Raw genomic sequence first — 23,677 nt, 5'->3', positions numbered from 1 at the left:
GGATGAAAGGTAACAAAATCTGCTTATCTACTAGTTTCAGCGGGTGTGATGCATCTTATCTTATTTAATGCTAGAACAAAAGTCTATAAAAGTGTATACATTAGCTGTTAAATACAAAATAAACTGAATAGTGTGCATGGAGTTTGCATGTTCTCCCTGTGTCTGCATGAGCTGTCTCCGGGTGGAGTTAGGTTAATTGGTGATTCTAAATTGAGTAGCGACCTGTCCAGGCTGTACCCAGCTTCTTGCCACATTAGGTGCCCGCTGCCGTCAGGGAGCCCCCCATGAGCCTAGACTGGATAGGAAGGAAATGAATGAATTGATGGATAGATAATGTATATATTTCTTACCAGCACTAGAAGCTTGTGGTAATGCACCTGGCATCTGTTTACTGCCATTAAACATCAAGAATCAAAGAACTTGCTACTAATGCCGATACCTTTCAATACTAAAATTTACTATTACAGCATTGCAGTACTGTTTTTACCATATGGTACTGTAATACTGTCATTCGTCCAGAATTCACAGGTGCAGCATAGCCTACAAGCATTCTTCTTATTCCTATAAGCTGATAAAGAGCAAGGAAACCCACAATCACAGGAAAAACTACACACAGAAGACAGAAACTAGTGCAGATGAGTTGGGTATAGATTTACTTTCGACTGTTACCTTGAAATACATATTACAGTTTTTTGTTATGCAAGTGTCATTGTAATTGCAAAATCAACTATTTTTTATAGACTAAAATGTTTGCAATGTGTAAGATGTATATAAATGCTTAAGCTAATATATGGTAACTACTGTCAAACCTTGCAGTAATATTAGTAAGCTATCTGGGAACCAGCCTAACATCCTGTCAATAAAGTCAGTTGTCTGCGTGTGACTTATTTAGCGAGTCTTGAATACGTAACATTGGTCATACAGATGACAGGCTCTACAGCTTCACTACTGTTTTTGCTTGATGCCGCCATCTTGGATTGCAAAGTCAGCATTGGTGTGACTTCTGCAACTTTCCAAGGGGGAACTCCAACTAGAGGGGATATTCCAACTGGAAAGTCTGAGTGGTAACTCAAGATTTCCAACTTCTCACTTGAAATGGGTGTTAAAATGTGTAACGATGGTGCACGAATAAAGGGATCCTGTAAAGTCGAAGACAGCGACAGCTATGTAAAAATAAGGTCTAGTTCAGGTAAATCTGGTATAAGTCTACCACAGCAGTCATATCATAGCAGGTGCCAGAAAGCAAATAATGTATTCCTTAAAATGTCAAACTAGTCTGTGTTTGATGCTCTATAAAAACAAGGTGTGAGATTTAGATGATATTGCACTTTTGACCTTAAGTGATGACATAATTAACTGGTCCAAATTCTCCTCACTTCAACAATAATTTAGCCTTATCAGTAATATAAAAGACTTTCTTGCAGCTCGAGTAGCTGCACAACATGTTTTTGGCAGACATCAGAGGATCATTCACTGGCTTGCCCAAACACTTGATAAAGAAAAAAGTAGTTCTACTTCCATATCTTCTACTTGTTTACCTTTGATCAATTAGACTTCTGTTGTTTTAGTTTAATACAGACACCTGCAAGTCTTCAAATCAACCCAAACTGTGATAGTTGTCCTGAGTTTGCTTTTTTTGTTCATCCTTCCGCCCTTTTTTCAGTGTCACCAGTCTCGCAGATATGTGAATCCTTTTTTTCTGTCTTTTCTTTTTTTTTTTACTCATCCTCATCATTCAGAGAAAAAGCAGGCCAATGTCTTTATGGTCGTGTTCCTGTCCTGCTGTGCTTTTAGCCTAATGGACAGACAGCTGTGCTCCCATTTCTATATTTAACCAGAAACCCCACATGATGAAGTTTGTCACACCCTCGCTCTTCCTCATGTAACTGACCCTCAAGTTAATGCCCAGAGAAACACTGTAGCCTCACAGGACATTTTATTTTGTACACCTCTGAAATACAGAGATGGAATATTAAATGCTGGCCCTAACATGTCAGAATACCTTTGGGTATAGAAAATAGAAACAATTTTAAAAGCCAATGCAGAGCAAAATACCACCAGTTGCAGTTGGTCTTTCCCTCTGTATGTATGCCGAGCTTGTACAAATAAATCCGAATTTTAAGCTACTGTCTTTTCTCATATTTTCAGAGGCTTTTTGCTTAAAAACTGGAATATTTTATGCTGCTCTTTTTATTTAATCGTTTAAGCTAAACATGGAAAACATGGGTTTTGTAAAAATTAAGGGTACATTAAACAGATTTAGCGAAAAGCACGTTGATAAGCCTTGCTGGAACTACTTTAAATGCGGTATTTAATGTAGCTGTAATCTGCATAAAACCACAATTCTGTTATTAAATGGATGCAGGAGGTAAAAATAAAAATCCCTTTCCGTTTCGGCTCTTCGGTTTCATCGGTTTGCCCACTTTTCAAGAGAACGGTTACATAGTTCTCTGCAACATTTATAAAATCCTTGGAACGACTTTTACAAGCCTTGAAAGTTAAACACACATTCTGAATCATATAATGACAGATCCACTCTGTCTGCCTTTTATTTGATATAATACACGATTAAATATGCAAATCCCTTTTTCCTGTGGATCTGTTTGTAACTGTTGGTGTGTCAGCTATGCCTAGATGTGTTTGTGTTTGTGTGTGTGTGTAAGCTCTGTATTGAGGTATAAGTAAAAGCATTAAGGAAGGATCAGCCAGAGCTGGGGTCGTGCCCATCAGATTAGAAAGCTTAGTCCTCCCGTCTTTGTGTAATTAATAAGAGACAGAGGACAAGGAAACGATAAAGACAAAGAGGCAATGAGGAGAATAGAGTGATATTAAAAGAAGCTAGTGCACATGCTCACCAGAGAAGGGATCGTGTGTAATGACAGGGTTCCTGGTGGTCAGTATATTTGTGTACATGATGGACGACTGTGCAGCAAAGTACCGAGTCCAGAACCAACAACAGAAAGGGCTGGACTGGATATGTGGCTCGTCTAGCAGAGTTCAAGACCTTTATAATGTAAACAGGGATAAAAACTAGAGAATGATGGGAATACAGCGGTGTGAGGGTTTAAACGAAGCAGGCAAAAGTATGCAAGTAGGCGAACATGCAATAACGGTGCAGACACTTGTATCGGTGAATACACTTTACGAATGTGCATGTTTTTTTTCTGCAAACTTTTACTACATACAGATAATAACACATTACTGGGTAACAAAGAAAAATAGCTTTAATTGGATTTTTGTGTGTGTAATAATGAGAGATGTGACGTAAGGACAATTTCTCATTAAGCAGGTTAATCACCGAGGTAATCCAAGTTTATTTCTGTGGCATCATTCAGCAAACATTCGTGTGCTTTATATAAAAGGCAAAAGAAAAATCAAGCAACATAAAAAAAGCAAAGAAGATAAAAAAAAAAGAAAAAAAAAAGGATGAGGTGGCCTACACAGAAGAATAAAAACTGCGGTCCCAATTTTAATTAAATAAAAAGCGGCGGTAACTGGAGAAGCTGTAATTATCCAGTATCCAGTAATGAGAGAAATATGCCACCCTAACATGAAGATATCTTATTATAGCATGAGAACGGCCTTGCAGAAACTGGAAATTGTTCACACTGGGTGTATTACATATTGGGTACAAGCTCGAATACATAAAACAGAATGATGCACAGCACATTTTTACGTTTTCTTAATATTTCTTCAATAATAAATATTATTGTAAAAGTAGAGTTCAATGCTTCCACGCAAAAAAAGGAAAGATTTACTAGACCAGCGCCCCCCAGTGTAAGGTTTATGCCAGAGCTGCACTGAATTAACATCACTGGTTATTACCAAAAATAAATTTCCAATGTTTTTGTATATTTTAATTCACTAGTTTGGGCAGCTCTTTAATAAAAAATTTATTTTTGATGCTATGACATAATTATTGTTGTAGTCACATTTTCAGTGTTAATGCTTGATTACTTTCCGACATGTCAGAAAAATCCAGCGTGCCGGCTCAAATCTGGGTAAAAAAAACTTGAATTCAGTCATTTCCAGTTGAGTTAAGTTTTCACAAATATTTCGAAGTTATTTCTGTTTTCTTGTTTTTACGAAAAATGATATAACAAGTTTGTTATGCACTGTATAGCTATTTAAGAGTCAAACTCACAGCTCATCATCACAGGTTGTGCATTAGCAAATTGTGAGCAATGATAGGAGTGTATAATAACTTACCCCCCAGGTAGCAGGTGATCCTAGTTTTGTTTATGCTGTGAAGGATGTTGACATACAGGTGAGGGTTTCTGACTTGATGTAATCCTATTTTTGTTAAAGACCACATGCGGTATGTGAATTACATGCTTTTTTTTTTAATGAATAATGTGTGTTTTCTCTCTATTGCACATTAGAATGAGGAACTTTTAAGCTTAATGTGGTTGTAAAGGGAAATTATAAACAGTTCATTATACTAGCTGAAGAGTTTCATTGTTACCCCAGAGGAAACGGTGACCAGTTTCATCCAAAGAAATCGCCCCTTGTCCCTTTTCAGAGGTCGTCCCTAATGACTCGCGGTAACTGAGGAAGACAAAGCTGCATGGCAGAAAATCCATTAGTGAGTCTGCAGCTAGATAGCAAAGAGACACAGAGGAATGGTGGCTTTTGATACAGTAAAAGGAACTGCCTTGTCTTTTTCTGCGAGCGTCTCGAGAAAGCTGGCAGTTAGCCTGCATGTCAGAGCCCTGGTGGATGACTAATACTTGAAGCACTCTGAGGTGTGTCTGTGTATTGACAAAGGAGGCCAAGGAACTGTGGGAGAGGGGGAGGAGGATAGACCAAAAGGGAGAGAAATTTGGGGATTGCAGCAGTGCTGTCACAATAACAGACTTTTGACAAAAATGCCAATATGGTTCAGCCTGCATACAGATATTGCTTTTCTTGTGTCACCAATCGGATTATTTGACATCTGGGTCCCTGATTTGTCTGTTTTTAGATCTCACAGACAAAAAAGGAGACATTAGGAGGTTCAGAGTTTCTACTGGATGTCAAAATAATACGCCAGTGTTGTTTTTGCAGCTTGTAGCAAGAAATGAATTTAAGTTTAAAAACTAAATGCACTTCATGTCGTGAAAAAAACAGGGCTTTTGGAAGTGAGGAGATATTTCATGTGAATAGTTGCAGTTAAATTATTCAGTCTGAATTTTGGCAGGAAAAAAAAGGTCAAATTCATTTTTTAGAATTCCAACTGTGGCAACTGTGCGAGCTCACAAAAGTGTCATAACCAATAAAAACACGTGCCAAAACTGATGAGCAAAATCTTGCCTACATTAATTTTTAAAAGCCAGTTTTTAATCAAATCAAGTTCAAGTGATTTTTTTATTAATATCCATTTTTTTCCCGTTTTGAAGTGTGGTACCACATCAAACTCATATATGTATTTTTTTGAATCACCACAAAGCACGTTTGCAAAGACAAGGTCAGAGCTTTCTTGTAAATTGTGGCACTTTTGATATGTAGCTTGTCAGTGAGATGCAGATATCAGTTGACATGGAGGATTCACTCAACACTAGACAAAAGTGTTCCAGCGGGATTGATAGGATTCAAAATCTGACACCGTTTCAATACCACTGTGTTGAGAGATCTTCCTGTAGTTACTTGTGTTACCGCTTGTGCATCTTGGGCATTCGAGTCTATGTTTCATTCTTAATATCACTGTCATTCAGCAGATGATCTGCACTATGACTGACTTCTCAGTATTTTTTAAATTCATGCTACGTTATTTTAATCCCAAATTGCACTGATCCCCCCACGTTTAACTCTTTGCTGAACTGAGTTGCAGAGAAATACTGAAAATGCAATCAAATCTGAATATTTGAAGGAAGGAAGCAGAGGGAATAGTAAGAAGAAGGCGTGGCTGAAGGACTGAAGCTTATCTGTCCATCTGCCGTTGCCAGGCAGTGATGGTTCCTTACCGCACCAGATGCGGTAAGGAAGGAGAAGACTTAATATCGGGATACACCTTCTCTGTCCCTGTCTATTGTTGATTTGTCATACACACACACACACACACACACATCAGCCCCGTTTTGTGTTTTTTTCTTTTTGTTTTTCCTTGACACAGAGATTAGCGGAACTTAAAAAAAAGATAAAGACAGAAGATATGAGGAGGAGGAGGGAAAAGCTTTAAAAAAATTATAAGATTTCAGGCACTTTTGCTACTGGGAGACATCACAGAGACATCTTCCACACAAAGAACATGAACACTTGTCTCTGTCTCCCTCCTTTGGTTTCTGTTTATTGTAAGAGGATACTAGAAGACCTCATTCCTCCGCACACTGAAACCTGAACTCTGTTTAGCTTCCTGTCTTTGCGCCCTCTCTGTTTACTGTTTCCTCATCTTTTGGCTTTTTCACCTTCTAATCTTTACAATATGCCGTTCACATTTCTCACTTGTCTCTTTGTCTTATTGCAGTTTTGACTCCCAGTGTTTTACTGCCCAAATAATGCCTATTGTACAATAAAATACAAAGGTAATATGTCTGCCCCTGCTTCCATCTGATGGCAGGTTTATTGTAAGCTATAGTGTCGAATGCCTGACCTATTGCCTGCAGACAGAGCTGTAGTTTTGAGGCTTACTTGCATCCGACCCTCCCTTCCTCTTCAGTCCCAGAGGCTGAAGCAGCTGGCTACATACATATTTCTGAATGACTAAGCAGGCAGGCAGCAGAGGTCTGGATATGCTGAATATTTTTGGGAGAATAAGCCATAATTATTGGATATTATTCCACTGGATTTTTCAGCAACAGAAACTTCCATTACACTCTTAGCTCTCATTTGTCTTGATGTCTTGATCAATTGGTCCTTTGCAACATTTTACAAAAAACTAAATGAAACATGTAAATGAGGGTTGCTTGGGCCTACAGTTTTGGCCGTAATTTGTAAGACGTGTGCTGAAACTACAGAGACAGTCCAACTCTGTCATGCAGGTCATACTGTGCTCGCTGAGGTGTACATGAGAGTGAAAAGCACAGACAGTGGCCTGTTAGCGCCGTGGCAGCTAATCCATAACCTTTGTGAGCCACGCGCTCGTGCTCACGCATGCAAACACACAAATACTGGAGCACGTTCACGCTCCATCGACACCTGACCTTTACAGGAAGCAGAGTGGAAATCAACTGACCAGAAGCTCCTGTCACTCAAGGAGCATCCACCCCACCTACCCCTCCTCTTTCCCTCCATCCCTCACCTCTCCGTTTACACTTAGTCAATATTCATTAGTCAGTGTTTAGTATAGAATGAGAGAGAGAATGTGTGGGTGAAAGAGACAGAAAGGAAAACCGAATATGTGTGTATATATATATATATATATATATATATATAGATATGAAAGGAAGAGAATGTCAGGGAGGGTGAAGCTGATGTTTGAGCAAGGGAGAGAAAAGGAATCGGGAGATGACAGGGCAGAAGAGAAGCAGATTTGCTTATCAGACACCCCAAAAAAACAGGCGTGCACACACAGTCAGAAACTCAGAGTGGTGCCATCTTAGTAAACACAGCTTTGATGATATGGGTATCATACTGAGCCCAATGGCTTGACTTAAAGAGAGAAAAACTGCTGTGCACTGTGCACTTTGTGTGTGCACATTAGTGAGCGAGAGAGACCGTGACTGTATGAGACAAAAATACATATTAAAAAAAAGATAGAAATATGAAGATATCAGGCATAAATCTGTGTATGTTTTTGTAAGAGAGGAAAAAGAGAGCGCGAGTGTGTGCCTTGACTACAAATCAACTTCTCTTATCCATCTACGTAGATTGCCCCCATATTGGATGTTTAATATTTAACTATAGCTCTTCTCTTGGGAGGCATGGAGATTAGAAAAAAAAAGTTGGGAGGCTGCAGTGTGTGTGTGTGTGTGTGTGTTTATACACATATACGCAAAAGCACACACAAATGCAAACACAGAGCAGTGCTGACTTCTACAGATTATGTACACATAATCAGAACCCTTCATCACAAAACCACAAACACTCAATATGCAATCAGGGGCATACAAATGAGATGGAAATGTATTCAGACAACACCTAGTGTCAAAATGTTAAGTACAAGTTTCACACGTGTACCAAAATAACTACCGTGGTTCTGAAATAAATGAAAAGTGATAGTTTAAGTCATTTAATAAGCATCATTTCCCAAATCAATACTTGTTCCATTCATCTCAGGTCAGCTGAAACAAGTAGCACATGCAACACAGGCATGTAATCATATTTTGATTTGGTGCAGTTAGCCGGCGGTAACAAAAAGTAAGAGAATATCGAAGCCAGTGGAACAAGTTTACACTATATAAAATCATTTAAAAACAGAGGATTCATGTGGAAGATGATCATGTTTAAAGAGTTGAATTTTGAGGCAGGATATGAAAGTGGGGAAAGAGTCAGTGTTATGAATATCTGGGATGGAGTTCCAGAGGTGAGGAGAAGAGCAGCTAACGGCTCTAAACCCTGTGGTAGTCAAACGGGGGGAAGGGACTGTGAGATGGAGGAGGAGATGTCCAGAAGTTTATCATTTACAAATAATAAGTAATAGGTCATAACTTTAACCTCAAACCCTCAATTCTTCACCCCAATATGCTGAAAATGCAGATCGTTGTGTGCACATTACATGCACCGTGCATACTTTCCCACATTATCACGCAGGGGATCCTGTGCGGTGCACTCCTTTTTTGGCACAATATAGAATTACCTCTATGCAGTCACACACTTGTGCATTAATACAAAGTGAGTCATTGTTATTTCACAGGGTTTACCTACTCCACTCACAGAAACACTGACTCAGTTATTCACTCATACACATGGTTATGTTCTCATTTAAAATGACGCTTCCTCGACTTACAAACCAACAAATTTTCCGCTCGGCTGCTGTTTAGTGTAGGCAGGCCGATGTGCGGTTGTGGAAATTTGTCATACGTTGCTAATGTAAAGTAGGGATACTAATCTGTGTGTATGAAAATGAATGCGAAGGACCGCTACGTGGCTACATTTTGAGTTGAATTTTAACTAACGTGATGGAGGCCTTAGGTACGTGACAAACTCACAGCTTGCTTCAGCATTCAGAAGGTTGTGCGCTATGATTTCATCCCCAAGGGTTAGACTGTCAGCACCAGTGTTGGGACTAACGCGTTATTAAGTAACGCGTTACAGTAACTACGTTATTATTGTGGTAACGAGCACGGTAACTAGTTATTATGCCAAAATCAGTAACGCGTTAGTCGTTACTGGAATTTAGATAGGGTCGTTACTCGTTACTTTGTGTGGTGGCTATCGCGGAGCTTCCACAGATTCTGTAACATTAGCAAGTGGTGGAGGCAGCAGGTGGATGAGGGAAAGGGGACGCAGAAGGAAAAGAGACCCGAGGCGGCCGCCGGTCCAAGTGTGAACTGAACTTCAGGTAAGAAGTTATGACCTGCAGTCTATCTGGGTCAGATATAAACCAAGTTTAGGTGGAGTTTATTTTCGTTATTCTGACTTTTTCCGTACTGCGTACTAGCTAGCATGACGGAGTTTCTATACAGCTGGGTGGGTGCTATGAAGTTAATGATGTTGAACTTTATTTTGTTCATAAGTTATTAGAGTTGCCAACCGTCCCGTCTGGTATTCAGAGAAAATATTACGCGTTTCTTATTGAGGTGAAAAGGAACAATTTGTCCCGTAATTCAGCTACAATGAAAAAGGCACAAAGCTGGAGTTATTCTGTGTCTTTGCTGCACAGCTGCCTCTTCTTCTTTCATTCCCCTCCCTCTCCTGTTTCTACTTCAATCATGAAAACTGATCAATGATCAGCTGATCGGCTCTCTTGTTTGTTTATCGCCCACTTTGCGCCAGAAAGAGGAAACCAGCCGATGTCGCGCTAAACAACAGCAGCACGTTTAAGCTTGAGCAGCCGTTGTTAGAATTTATTTAATATTAATTTCTAGTATCAGCTGATGTTTGCTGGAGCCACAGCTGCAAAAAAGCTGCTGGTCATAATATCGGTTTGGTTATCTGGTGAGAGGGAAACATGAAGATGAAACCAGGAGATGTCCTTACTGAATCATCAGAGCTAAACAGGTGATGGAGAAACAGGTCTACCTTTTAGGTGACATGAATGAGTTGAAGGGACTGTCCCAGTCCAGCTCTGTATGCAGCTCATCTGCAGTCTGGTGTTACCTACATCTTCCTATTCAGAAGGCAGAATTTCCGAGTTCTGAGTACAATCAAAGCACCACGACTGCAGTTTTTGTGTTGGATGTAAAAGGCGCACATGACGCTGTGACGTAGGCTAGAATCATGGCATTCTCTCGTGGAAATATGCACATTATCTTTTCCTTTCTATTGGTAGGTGGCACAGTGCACTTGTGGCAAGTAAGCAAGCTAGAAGACTGGCAAAGTTATGGAAGCAACACATTAACAAGAGAATTCTGAGTAAAACCAAAGTTACTTTCCCTAGTAACTAGTTACTTTGAAAGTAACGAGTAACTTGAAGTAACTGAGTTACTTTTGATAGAAGTAACTAGTAATGTAACTAAGTTACTATTTTAAAATAACTTACCCAACACTGGTCAGCACCAAGATGCATTGCAAAGTTCTGACGGGTGTGAGGGAGAACATTCAGTGCAAACAACTTGAACTGTGGTACGTGTCGCTGTGTCAGTGTCTGCCTGCTCACAGTGTGTCAAAGCACCCTGCTCACCAGATTTGACTCCCTGTGGCTTCTTCCTTTTCCTCAGTACAAAATATGAGGTGAAGGGTCATCGTTTTGACACCGTGGAAGTGATCGAGCACATGTTCCAGATGGTGGTTGAAGCACTTAGAGAATAGGACTTGCAGGGGGGCATTCTAAGTGTGGCACGAGGACAGCTAGTGCGTTGCTGCACATTGTGACTGCTTGGAAGCAGATAGTGCCCAGATTTAAATCATTTTAGAGAAAAATCTAGATTTCCAAACAAAAATTTAACAACTTGTACTGAAGAAATATGCAAAGAATGAAAGCATTTTTAACCTAAACCGGAGGGACACAGGGTGATGCAAAGAAAGGGACAGCACTATTATTCTTTTAAATTCAAGCAATATCATAAGCAACATTCGATTCACACATATTGAATGAAATTCAAACGGTACGCTTTTGTTTATGTGGGATTAGGTTTTGTGTTTTTGTGATATCCCATATAAGAATCAGTAAGGAGTTTTTTTTTCCTTTCAGAATTATAAAATGCTTCATTTTCCTGTTAATTGATGCACATTTATTACTTAATCTACACCTGTGTGTATTGCACAAACACACCTACACTGCCCACTTTGCACATCAGCGTGTGGACTCTGTATGATGGAGGAGATCAATAAACACATGCGTGGTCAAAGGAAAGGCGCAGAAACAAAGGGGCAGATGAAAAGAAAATGAGAGCGATTGGAGGAGAGGCAGCTGGCTTGGTTGTTTGTCGTTGAAAACAAAGTGCTTTTAAATGATTTACTTGTTCCCTGCATCGATGCATTCCCTCATTAAAGAACAGCAGACTGCGAGATTTGCAGACAGACCATGTTGCATGCAGACAAGCTGAGTCGCAGTTATGCATTATCAAACACGCATTAAAACATATGCAGGGACGCAGAAGCAACAGAACCCGGAGACAGAAGTGGGTCAAGGCTAACCAGCTCGGTCTCACTACGTTTAAAAAATGCAACGGGGTCCCGCTGTATCGCATTAGATACGATGGATGCAAAGGCATTCGTAAAAATGTACGGCACGTGCACACTCATATACACAGTTTAGGAGAATATCTGTGTATTCTCAGACCAGCAAGCCCAAAAACGTCAGTGTGTTGACTCCAGAAGAAAAGACATTTACTTTTGAATGCGGCACACACTCTCACTTACACATTTATTTATTCCCTTTGCTCAGACACACGAATACACCGAGGAGCTGTACGTTTTTACAGATGCAATCTACAAATTCATTTGCTCATGCATAACTAAACGCATATCTTTACCCAAATCTCAAGCTTGGAACAAGATTTGGACAGCAAATCCTCAGAAATACATTGTGCAAATCTCTTTAACAGTCATGACGGTTATTTTTGCTGGAAGATTAATTTCAAATGTACATGAGCGCTGCTCACTGGAGTTTGGTGCTGTTGTACATGCAAACAGATCCGCGTCACACACCCACGCGTGTATGCATGTGCATAAAACAGTGGAGTTATCTCTGTGTCAGCTCCATCAACAGGTGGAGGAATATCAGAGCGGAGCTGGAGCTAACGCCAGACAGGCCTGTCTTTCAGTAAACTGATGCCAGTGTTTGTGTAGGTCTGCGTGTGTCTGTTCGGTGTGTTTTGACACATTTATATTGGATACGCAGCCAACGCTGAGCTATAACAGTGACATCCTTTCACATCTTGAACTCCAGAACTGCCTGTGCCAGCGTTAACTGCTGCCAACATGAGCAATGGAAGCCCAATTTTGTCATCTGGGGAGCAAAGGAAGACTGGATCTTGTCACTCATGAAGGGTTAGATGAATGACTAAGGGTGCGAGAAGATTAATAGGAGGCATATTTTGCAGTGATGTTCCTGCTGCAAATAAACAAGCCGAGCGCTGGATGCCGAGACATGGGAGGGCTGAGGAAAAAGAGCGGGGTGACTTAAACAGGGAGGTGGAGGGATGAGATGTGGAGGAGGAAGAAAGAAGGGGGAAAGTTGAACTTTCGCTTAAGAGGCCGTTTGTTTCCTCATCTGTTTACTCTTCCCCGCAGTTCTTTACCATGAAACCGTTACGCCACTCGACCGTTGCCGTTCCACTCAGGGTATGAAGGAGAGTATTGTTTCAGAGGTTTCCATTTGGCATCTTGTGCATCGTAGAAGTATGAAATACGAGTGTGAGGCAGTGGACCTCAGCCAGTGGGAGGGGTACACTCAAAATTTCTTACTTGGCATGAGTTCAAGTCATCTTGTCTACAACAGAGAAGAGAGATTAGGGCATATTTACTTATGGGCTCAGTGATAGATACTTTTCCAACATGCAGTAGCTATCTGTACTGGTGCCAACGTGTCTGCAGAGGGAAGATTTATGACGGCACATAATCTGAGCCATTATGACTAAATATCAGAAATGAAAAGCCACAAAAATCCTGGTTTATTTAATGTGTGACAAATGTTAAATTTGATGTATTAGAGGGAGCATGTGCTGCCACATTGGCAGACTATTTATTCGATTTGTTTGCTATCATTTTAGTAGATTAGGCCTTCACACTGTGACCGCTTTTAATCATCACTGCTTTTACAAAACTATTCTGCTTGTAGCAATATTAATATTAATATGCCAGTTAGCATATTAATATTGAGACTAATTTTAGTTCCAGCCACAATAACATTTCTTCTTTTTCCACCTTTCTGCTGTCTTACAAAACTTTGCATAGCTTGGTTAGGTAGCCAGAATCATGACAAATGACTCTATATGCCTGCTTTTAATAATTCCTGTGGATTAAAAGGTCAGTTGCTAATAAGGAATGAATGCTGCCTCTGCATATATGCATGTTGATAAAGACTAACAATGTGTTATAATTCCTCTTTGCTAGGTTTGATTACCAGGAGCTCCTCCACAACTCCACGTTCTGTTTGGTGCCTCGAGGTCGACGCTTGGGCTCCTTCCGCTTCCTGGAGTCACTGCAGGTAAATATATATTGTTGTGCACAATGCTGGCTATGACCATTATTCACCTTAAAGTCTCATAGGTCATTTTTCATGATTTACACCTACATTTGTCAGGCCCAGTCATCTATGCGAAATAAGGGCTTAAAGATTCAACAGTTTTATTGATTTCTCTGGAGATTAGATATATTTGTGTTCTTCCTCATGCCGATGAGCTTTAGTGTTATTTGAGTCAGGATCTAACAGTTGGTGGGCTCTTTGCTTAAGATACCAACAGGAGCTGAATGAAGCAAATTAGATGATCTTATTTTTACTTATTTGATTATGAATGGTTAATGTTGCCAATTTAAACTTGGTTTCAAACAAGCTTACATTATTATGTCTTATGCAAAAGGCGTACAGTGTGATAATGAGAGGTTTCACAGGAGTCTCTACAGTCCTGTGAAAAAGTCAACCCCTGCTGCTTTTATACGTATTAAGAGGTTAAAGCGTCCAGGGAATACTAATAAAATGCAGCTGATAAAAGGATCAAATGTGAGCACCTCTATAAAAGCAGAGGTTTTGGTTTGCCGGTCTGGAACATTTTAGTGTGCGTTAACACAATACCAAGGAGGAAAGACATCAACAGTGACCTCAGAGCAGCATTTGTTGCTACCCATCAATCTGGGAAGGGTTCTAAGGACGTTTCTAAATAATTTGAAGTCCATCATTCTACTGCACGAAAGACTGTTCACAAGTGGAAAACATTCGGGACAGCTGCCAGTTTTCCCAGGAATGAACGCCCTAGCAAATTCACAACAAGGTTACTTCATGCAATGTTCGGATAAACTACAAACTACAAATCTCACACTCCCCAGGGCTCAGTTAGCATGTTAAATTTAAAAGCTCACGACAGTCCAATTAGAAGACCACTGAACAAGAATGGCTTGTTTGCAAAGGTTGCCAGGAGAAAACCTCTTGTCTCTAAAAACAACATGGAAGCTGACACTTGCAAACACTCTTTGGACAGACAAGACCAAAGTGGAGATGTTTGGACATGACACACAGCACCACATTTAATAAAAACCAAACACGGCACATACACCTCATAGCAACAGTCTGCAAATTGGTAAAGGTGCAATGATTTGAGCTCGTGTTGCAGGCACAGCACCTGAGCATCTTGCAGTCCTTGAGTTGACCGTGAACTCTGACTATCTGACAGCTAAAGCAAGGCTAAAATTGGGTCATGCAACACTGCAATGATCCCAAGCACAGCAGTAAATTCGCATCTGAATGGCTGAAAAAAATAAAAAAGTCGAGGTGCTGTAATGGCACAGTCACAGTCCAGACCACAACCTGATTGAAATGCAGTGGCAGGACTTTGAGAGAGCTGCGGATAAATGCGTTAGCACAAACGTCAATCAAGTGAAGCAATTCTATAAAGAAGAATGGGCAAAAATTCCTTCACAACAATGTGAGAGAAAGTTCTACAGAAAACAATTTGAGTTATTGCTACTTGTTCTAGAAGTTTACTTCTACTGACTGCACAGAGTCCTGAAAACCTTTTTCACATGACTCTGTGTGCTTACCAATCGTAATTATTTTCAAGCATATGTAGTAACATACTAATAAAAAGATGATTCAGAAGTTTTCTCTTTACAAAACGCTGTTGTTCTTTTCAGGACTTTACTAAATCCTGCATAAACAATTAGATAAAATCCCACATGTAATATACTAACACAGTAACTATCAAAGCATTATCTGCTGATTGTCCCACAACGCTGTTAGAATAACTAAACCGCAGTGAAACGGTTCATGCCGAACAAGCTCCATCTCACATACTACCGTTCAATCAACAGGGAAGTGCAAAGAATGCAGAATGTTTATGTTCCAAAGCTGCGGTTTATGTAGTGTTTTTGGTTGTTGACACCTTAATGGTCACATCTGCAAGTGTTTTGCCCCAGACCTTTGTGCTATGCTGAATGCAGATTGAGCCATAAAGTCTTTATTTGCTATTTGAAAGGCCTTTTAGCCTAAAATGGATCCATTAACACACACAGACACGAGCGAGCACTTGTACAAACTCTAGGATCCTTCATTTAAGTCCATCAGTGAAATGTGCAAGCACACAAACAATAAAGAAACCACAGGCAGTGGAGTGAGAGAATAGTTTAAACGCTTTAACAGTGTGCTGTAGTTCTCACTCTGCCACCCAAGTTGATGGTCTCACACCAGTGCAGGAAGCAGCAGTGGCTGTTTTTAGCTTTGCCGAACACTGAACTCTCTGGCTGCTACAGCGTTCCCTGGCTGCACTGCTCTCTGGGGCTACGTGGTGTGTGTGAGTGTGTGTTTCTAACTGTGCGTGAATAGTCCGGAAGCATCTATGGGAGTGGCAGCCTGCCCCACCGCCGCTAATGTCTGCTGAATGGACAAATCCACACACAACCCACTCGGCTTGGCAGCAGGTAGAAGTCATGGTCCCTTTCTCCTCTTTGCCTTCCTTTTTTTTTTCTTGTTTTTTCCTCCCTACCGACCTCTCTCTCTCTCTCTCTCTTCCTTTCAAGTCGCTTTTTAAGATTTTTCGCTTGTGTACTCTTTATTTTTCATTTTTTGGATTATTTTTTTGGTGCTAGCCAAGCCCACAGAAGAACTGGCATTTACCACTGTGGTAGGAAACTTGCTGCCAGCTTTCCAGTATACACACACAGGCACACATTTGCACACTCCTCCACATACACCATCGCTCAGAGCCTCCCCTTGTTCGTCTCCCAATGCAAACAAACCAAAAACAACTACACAGCACAGAGGCCTTCATTTTCCTCTACCTCCAGGCAGAGGGGGCTTTAAAACGTTTGAAGCTCACCCTCACAGTGATTTATCTCTCAGGGAGAAGGCTCCGGTGAGCTGCTGCAAAATTAAAATTAAAGGCCTTGGATTATCACTCGAGGATCTTCATTTGACCTTGTTTTAACCAAGTGCTAATTCCCACACACGCATGCACGTGCAGGTCCTGCTCGAGTGTCCTTCAGCAGGTTGATTCTCCGATGGAACGCCGGAGCGTGGAAGTCTCGATGGGCCGGAGAGAGTGGTTGATTTCTACAATATCAGCTGCCGATGCTGTTCTCTCTGGTGGTTTCATTAAAAACAAAAAAAGGTGGAAACAAACCCAGATCTACCAACAGTCTAGACCACAGTGAGTAGAAAGAAAAACTGAGCAGGATGAGATGAAAGTGCTGCAAACAGAAATTGAAAAAAACAAGTGAACAAGAAGAAAATCTGATAGATTTACAGAGAGGGGAAAACCAAAGGGGGTGCAAGAGTAGCAAAAAAAAAGGAGAACAACATCAAAAACCTGTCAGTAAATGAAGAAATAAGACAACATCAAAAATCCACTTCAATGAAGCATTATGCTGTAACGCATCAAATCCTTCTTAGTTTCTCTGCTCTCTTTCCCTCAGTGTTCCTCTTTCCCCACACGTCCCCCTCAGTGGTTGTACCTAATTAGCGTGGAGTGAGTCAGCCCTGTCAGCCACATCTGTGTTTGCATCTATATGAATGACAGTGTTTAACAAACCTCCGGAGTATCCAGGGAAAGTAGAGATGAAGTTACTACTCATTCCAGCCACTCTGTGAGGGTCTCACACACACACAGAAGCATTGATCATATTATCTGCCCAGTTTGGGATATCACAGTGCCAAGCAGCTGGGGCTACACTCCACCAGACTACATTGTATTCACGCAGCTGTATATCAAGCTATAACATTTATTGCCAAAGGGGAGCCCAAGCCAGCAGCTAAGGAGGGCTGAATCAGAAGGAACCTATTTTGACTCACTGGATGTCAACTGTGGATATAAGCCTGTTTTTGACTGTGAATTTCACATGGCATTCTCTGCACGTTACCAGTTTCAAAATCCGCTTTTCTTTGGGAAACAACAACAACCTATGACACTGCAACCTACGCGTTTAAAAAAGGAAGGCTCTGGCAAAGCAGGCCTGCTTGGTTCTTGGGTGGCTCTATGTATTCTCAAAAATTAGTCGTGCACAGCCAGATCTATGTATGCAACGCAGCGTGATTACAGCTTCGGCCTCACACGTGCAAATGTTCTCTCCCACAAAGCCAAATTTTGCAATCTCACTACATCCTGGGTTTAGCGCCATCAGAGGCGATCTGGCTATAAGAAACTAGAAGGAACCCATTTCATCTGCAGCTTCTCAAATCGTATATTTTGTCCTACGTTACACAAGTTGGTTTCTTACTTCCACTGTTTCCTTTAAGATTCTTTAAATTCTTGTTTCTGTTTGCATGTGTGTGTCCAGGCGGCGTGTATCCCAGTACTGCTGAGTAACGGCTGGGAGCTGCCGTTTTCTGACGTCATACAGTGGAACCAAGCGGTCATTGAGGGAGACGAGAGATTACTACTTCAGGTAACGGACATAAGCATTTACAAGTGTTCACACAGGTGAACACCTTAACAGATGCAAACAGACATTGTGTTGACGGCCAGATGTTCATTCGGGATGCTTTGGGTCTTAGCATAACATCTGCATGAAATACATACTTGCGTTTTTTCATAATTTAAAGAAGAAAACATACAATTGTGTTAGTTCATGGGTGGCTCACAAGCCCTTAAGTTATACTCTGTCATCAAATAAGGCGTCTTCAGTTCTAGCAGATGAATATATGACTATAATTAAAGACATATCCAGAGATATCTATCCTTGGTTTAGGAGTCATGTTGGATTAGGCGAAGAAAAGAAATTTTACCACCTTCTTTTGGAATTATGCCACTATTTGGCAGCAACAGTAGCGAGGAAACATGTGAAGGGATGTGATATTCAACAAAGAAGCAAGCTTAAGGGATCTAGGGCGTATCGCAACCTTTCGATTTTTAAATCAGATGTTCATTTATTCGATTTTTAACAGAATAAACAGTTTTTAAGAAAAACACAAGCACTAAACCCTACTTTGTAAGGCTTACAAAGACTGATAGCCAGTATTATCTCTATCTGTGCAGAGGATTGGCTTAGTTTAAATGCAAACATGGACCTTGGACAACATCCAGAACATCCAGGTAGGCATTACCTGTATCAAACGTGGTGGTTACAGCTTCGAGCTCCTTTGAGATTAAACACCCCAAAAGGCCTTAATCCAGCTTTATTTCAAAAGCACTCGCTGTCTCGCCGTGTCGCCTTGTTACACGGACGTACAAATAAACAGCCAGTGAGAAAAGCCAGTTCTCTCCCTGCTACAACCTTTATCTCTCTCCCTCACACACAAATTACATCATGTCTCCTCTGCATTGATCCGCTTTGATCCTGACCAATAGAGGACATGAATTGGCATTCAGCTAATGAGCAGGCACGAGCTCCCTGGAGCTCAGGGCGAGGGAGACATTTTCAAATTAGGGTAGAATTGGTTGAATGAGCTGACCTCATCAGTGGAAATTCTGCACACCTGCAAAAGTCTCACTTGGAAACGGGCATATATTACACACCGATGTTCACATCGTCTATGATCTGAGCGCAACTAATGCGAGGCTGAGTGCAGGCAGACACAGTAGATGAAGTGAGAACTGCATTAGTGAAGCCGTCTTTAACATGCACTGAAATTAATAAGAAGGAGAATTTTACAAAAAAAGAGGAGATTTTTGTGGCGTCCCACCGTTTAACACGCATTTCTTCCACTTTGAGTTAAAATGAATGACTGAATTTTGGTGGTTCATTGAAACCCCCAATTTATCCTCATTAATCAGGGTCTAATTATCTGATTGACAGCTGCTAAATCAGATCTGTGTTAAATGTTTTAGAGGGCCAAATTAAACAATCCCTCTTTTTATCCTTTTCTAGACTATTTTAAAAGGTACGCCTTAAATTGACAACCATCAAAGGAAAAATCTTAATCGTATTTGTTTTTTCTCTTTCTTAAATTGCTTTTTTAAAAATGTTACCATGTTCTCGTTTGTCTTTAGGTGCCATCTACAGTGAGAGCAGTGGGGAACGAGAGAGTGCTGGCTCTACGACAAAGGACACAGATGTTGTGGGAAGCTTACTTTTCCTCGGTGGACAAGATAGTTCTCACCACACTGGAGGTCAGGCCAAAAATGGACAAACTCTTGATAATAAGGTCCACAAAAAATCCATCCAGATGTTGTTGGTAAAATCCAGGATCAGACATTCAAAGGCAAAACCCAAACTCACTATTTGAAACAGAGGATGGAGTGCTGCCTGGGTATAGCATGTAGGCCACTTAAAAAAATACTTGCTTGTTGTAGCATTTTCAGACATTTCCAATCTAACATGCTAACATAGCTCTCTTAACAGGTAATATGTAAGTTCAGGGCAAGATTTTTTCAGTTTGGCTCTAGTACTTCAGTGAGGTTTTGAATACTTACTGAACTATCTGATGAGACAGGTTACTACACATCCAGTTACTTTGGCACTTTAGTCTGAGGATTATAAAATAGAGAGGTTTGGTGAAGAGATCTTATCTGCACAACGCCTCATACCAACTGTCAAGCATGGAGGTGGAGGTCTGATGATTTGGGTTTATTTTGCACCCACAAGACATCAGGCCCTTGTATACTTACTGAATTGACCATGAACTCCTCTGTTTATTAAAAGAACTATGCAATTGGGTTGTGCAAGAGGGCCTTGATTCCAAACATAGCAGCAAATAGAAAACAGAATGACTGAAAAAGTAAAGAATTAAGTTATTGCAATGATGCAAAGTCCAGAACTCAACCTAACTGAAATGCTGTGCTGGGACCTTAAGACGAGTGTGCAGAAAAAAAAAGCCAACAAACCTTGATGAACTGAAGGAACTTTGTGAAGAAGAGTCAGCCAAGATTCCTCTACAATCATGTGAGAGACTAATAAAGTCTGAAAAGGATTACTAAAAGTCATTGAATCATGGGGTATACCTAGCCTTTCACTGGACTGCATAAACTCTTGTAAAATCGTTATTTTTCACATGACTGTAGCCACGGTGACATCAGTTATTGGTTAGTAAAGTCCCGTTCTGAAGCTTCAGTCTGAACATTTTTGGCCTTTGCCATTTTGATATTTTGAAACTGCACAGGAGAAGCAAGTGGTGAATTTAACAGACTTTACAGTTACAAGGATATTAACGGTAAAGGATGCCCTGCTCTGTACTCAAATGCTTTTTGACAGAAGTGGGAGTGGAATTTACAAATCCGCTTTGCTCGTATCACATTAAGCTTTGACCCCCTAGTGTCAACACAAGATCCGTGTCCCACAAATATGGGTGTGGGTAACACTCCAAACCTAGTTTTTCTCTGCTGCTATACAGATCTATTCAGAAATGTGCGGAACTCGAACGTTTCAAGTGAAAACAGCCGGTGCTATAAACACAGGCGGAGTTACTACTCCTGTGCCTTTTTCCTGCCTGCGTCCTGTATTATCGGTCCTCTTTCAGAAGACTGGTTTGCAGCAGAGTTGTCATATTTGAATCAAACACCCTTGTATCATTATGATTACAGGGTTGGCCCATGGTCTGTATTTCCACTCTTTCACTATCTCAGTTTTGTGTTGAATTAGGTCTGTGAAACATTTCAAAGCAGGGCACATCTGATCCGTCTTAGAGAAATCCCCTAATGTATAGAAATTATATATCATTACTTAAATATCAGTCTCAACCTGCCAGTTTCTGCTTTACCGGTGACTATTATGACTTTTGATATGCTGCACATCAGGTGTAGAAGAAAAAAAACTTAAACCGGAATTACAAAGAGTTTGGATTTTTCTTCACTTTTTTGTCTTTGAACAAGCTGCAAAGAAATGCATTGCAACGATAGCTACTCTGGCTCAGAGAATGTCATTTGAAGGTTGGCCCAGCAGTTAGATAATGCATAAAAAGAAATGCCAAACCTCCTTATATAAGAAGTTCTTGAACACTCTGATAAAGTCAGTGTGAGTAAACAACACATTTAATGCTGCTGAAATCTGAAGAAATCACAGAACGAGTGGTACACTTTATAATCAGATGTTTACGAACTGGAGTGTGGGAGCTCCTAGTTAATTTGGTGTGTGGAATTTGTGCAAGGGATAATAAGAGAAAGGTTCTGGAGGTTAGTGATAAGCTGGTTATATACAATGCATACAGCATGTAGAGGGGCCCTCCGCATGAGAGACAGCTGTGCAGTCAGCTTGAGGTCAGTGAGGCAGAGGACTTCGGGTGCCAGTGTTGCTGCTGCATGGACACCTCCTATTGGTGTACAATGGGAAGTACACAGATCCTGTCATTACAGACTGCTAAAATATGCAGAGACAAGTGTGTCAGGACTTGAACTGCAGTGCAGTTTATATTAAGCTCTAAAATTCTCATGCACTGGCTTAGAAGGGGAAAAAATGAGTGTGATGCAGGCTTATACTAGATGAGTACAACAGCCACTTTACTGCATAAAGCCAACATGTATTTCTCACATTGCAACCCACATCGAACCTCATCCAATTTTTTTCCTTTCCTAGATCATTAAGGACCGTGTATTTTCTCACATATCGAGGAACAAGTACATGTGGAACTACCTCCCAGGAGGTCTGCTGGTCCTGCCAGAGTACTCCACTCATCTTGCACATTTCCCTTTCTACTACCTTGGATTAGGTAAATGCAGAGTTTATTTAAACAAATCAGCACAGCTTGCGAATCTTGATTGCATGCTAAGGATGTTGGAAAGGAAATGAATAATCAAGACGCCACACTATTTTATTTGCTTAAGTTCTTGTCTGTATTGATTTTAATTTTTCCATTCCTGCCAAATATTTGTTCTTTTATCCGTTTAAATACATTCTTTTATAAATTACGGCAGCATTAAACTGCAGCATTGCTCTCTACAGCACAGTGTTTTAAATGTTCAGATTCTTCACGGTGGCTTGAAATTATTTCGATGATGTTCAGTACAAATAAATATTAGTATTATTAGGCTTAGATTAGCAGCACCTTGCGCATGTTCAGACAGATAAGACATTTCATCGTGTGCACATCTTTGTTTCATGACTTTGCTCAGGAGTCACTCCAGGACAGGAGTTCACTGCTGTCATCCATGCTGTCTCTCCATTGGTCTCCCAGTCTCAACCAATCATGAAGCTACTTCAGGTGGTCTCTAAGTCAAAGTACTGCTCACAGGTACATACTTTGAGATATTCTCTATGTAACTTTGTCATAATATTAAGCAAAAGTTGGACTGTGTGTACAGTTGCTTCTGAAAGTAGTCACTTTTGCACATATTATAATCGTAAGTTTAACTTGAAATGCATAATTGTGAATGTTTCTATTAAGCTACACTCAGTAACCCCTGAAGGCAAAGCAAACACATTTTAAGAAATGTTGAGAACGTACTACAGTGCCTTTCAGGTATTCATTTTCTTAACTGTTTATCACGGGGCCTATCATACCTTTATTGCAAATCTCTCATTTGAAAAGCATCCATGTCTATCCCTGCTGCAGTACTCTCCACTTTCAAATTCCTCTTTAATGACTTCTGTCGTAAAGTGAATGGATTGTGCATAATTTAGTTTTAGATTCAGTGATGTCAGGGCTAAATTATAGTGAAATATAGATCTCACCAGGTTATAAAATTGAGCAGCTGGGGAAAAAAGATGAGTCTCCACACTTCATAGAGTTGTGCATCTGGACAGACTGTGCAACCAAGCAAGAAATGCCATGGTCGCAAAAGTGACCTGGAACCCAACAGTCACTCTAACAAGTCAGTAGATGTTCTCTGCAGGAATTAGATGATCTGCCAAAAAAAAAGGGCAGCCATCCCCAGGAGCACATCATCAATCAGGTCTTTAAGCTAAAAGTTGCATGAGAAGCTGCTCTGAGTAAAACGGAGATGTCCTTGAAGAAAACCAGCTGAAGAGTACATGCAACTTGAGACCAAAGGGGTGAACTACAAAGTAAGATTAGTGGTTTAGCAAGCTACGTCAAGCTAAGTCGGCGTTTTATATTTCTCAAAAGAGTTTCTCTTTTTACTTGGATAAATCACTGACGCTGAACACAATGCAGTCATGAGCAGGTTATGTTCAAAGC

The 23,677-nt window shown here is 40.5% G+C and overlaps 1 protein-coding gene across 3 annotated transcripts in view; it reads left to right on the top strand.

The window, feature by feature from the left end:
• Positions 1–23,677, top strand: part of ext1c (exostoses (multiple) 1c) — an 85,889-nt gene that overhangs the window by 56,939 nt on the left and 5,273 nt on the right. For all 3 annotated transcript variants that reach the window (XM_085149467.1, XM_085149469.1, XM_085149470.1), the window contains exons 3-7: positions 13,576–13,669; positions 17,947–18,054; positions 19,599–19,718; positions 22,117–22,249; positions 22,653–22,771. In XM_085149467.1, the coding sequence (XP_085005593.1) occupies positions 13,576–13,669; positions 17,947–18,054; positions 19,599–19,718; positions 22,117–22,249; positions 22,653–22,771 (574 nt within the window). The remainder of the gene's footprint in view (positions 1–13,575; positions 13,670–17,946; positions 18,055–19,598; positions 19,719–22,116; positions 22,250–22,652; positions 22,772–23,677) is intronic.

This window comes from Neolamprologus multifasciatus, chromosome 22 (assembly GCF_963576455.1).
Source record: "Neolamprologus multifasciatus chromosome 22, fNeoMul1.2, whole genome shotgun sequence".
NCBI classification, from domain to species: Eukaryota; Metazoa; Chordata; class Actinopteri; order Cichliformes; family Cichlidae; genus Neolamprologus; species Neolamprologus multifasciatus.
Note: the sequence above shows the minus strand (reverse complement) of the source record. Positions and strands in the feature narration are given on the sequence as shown.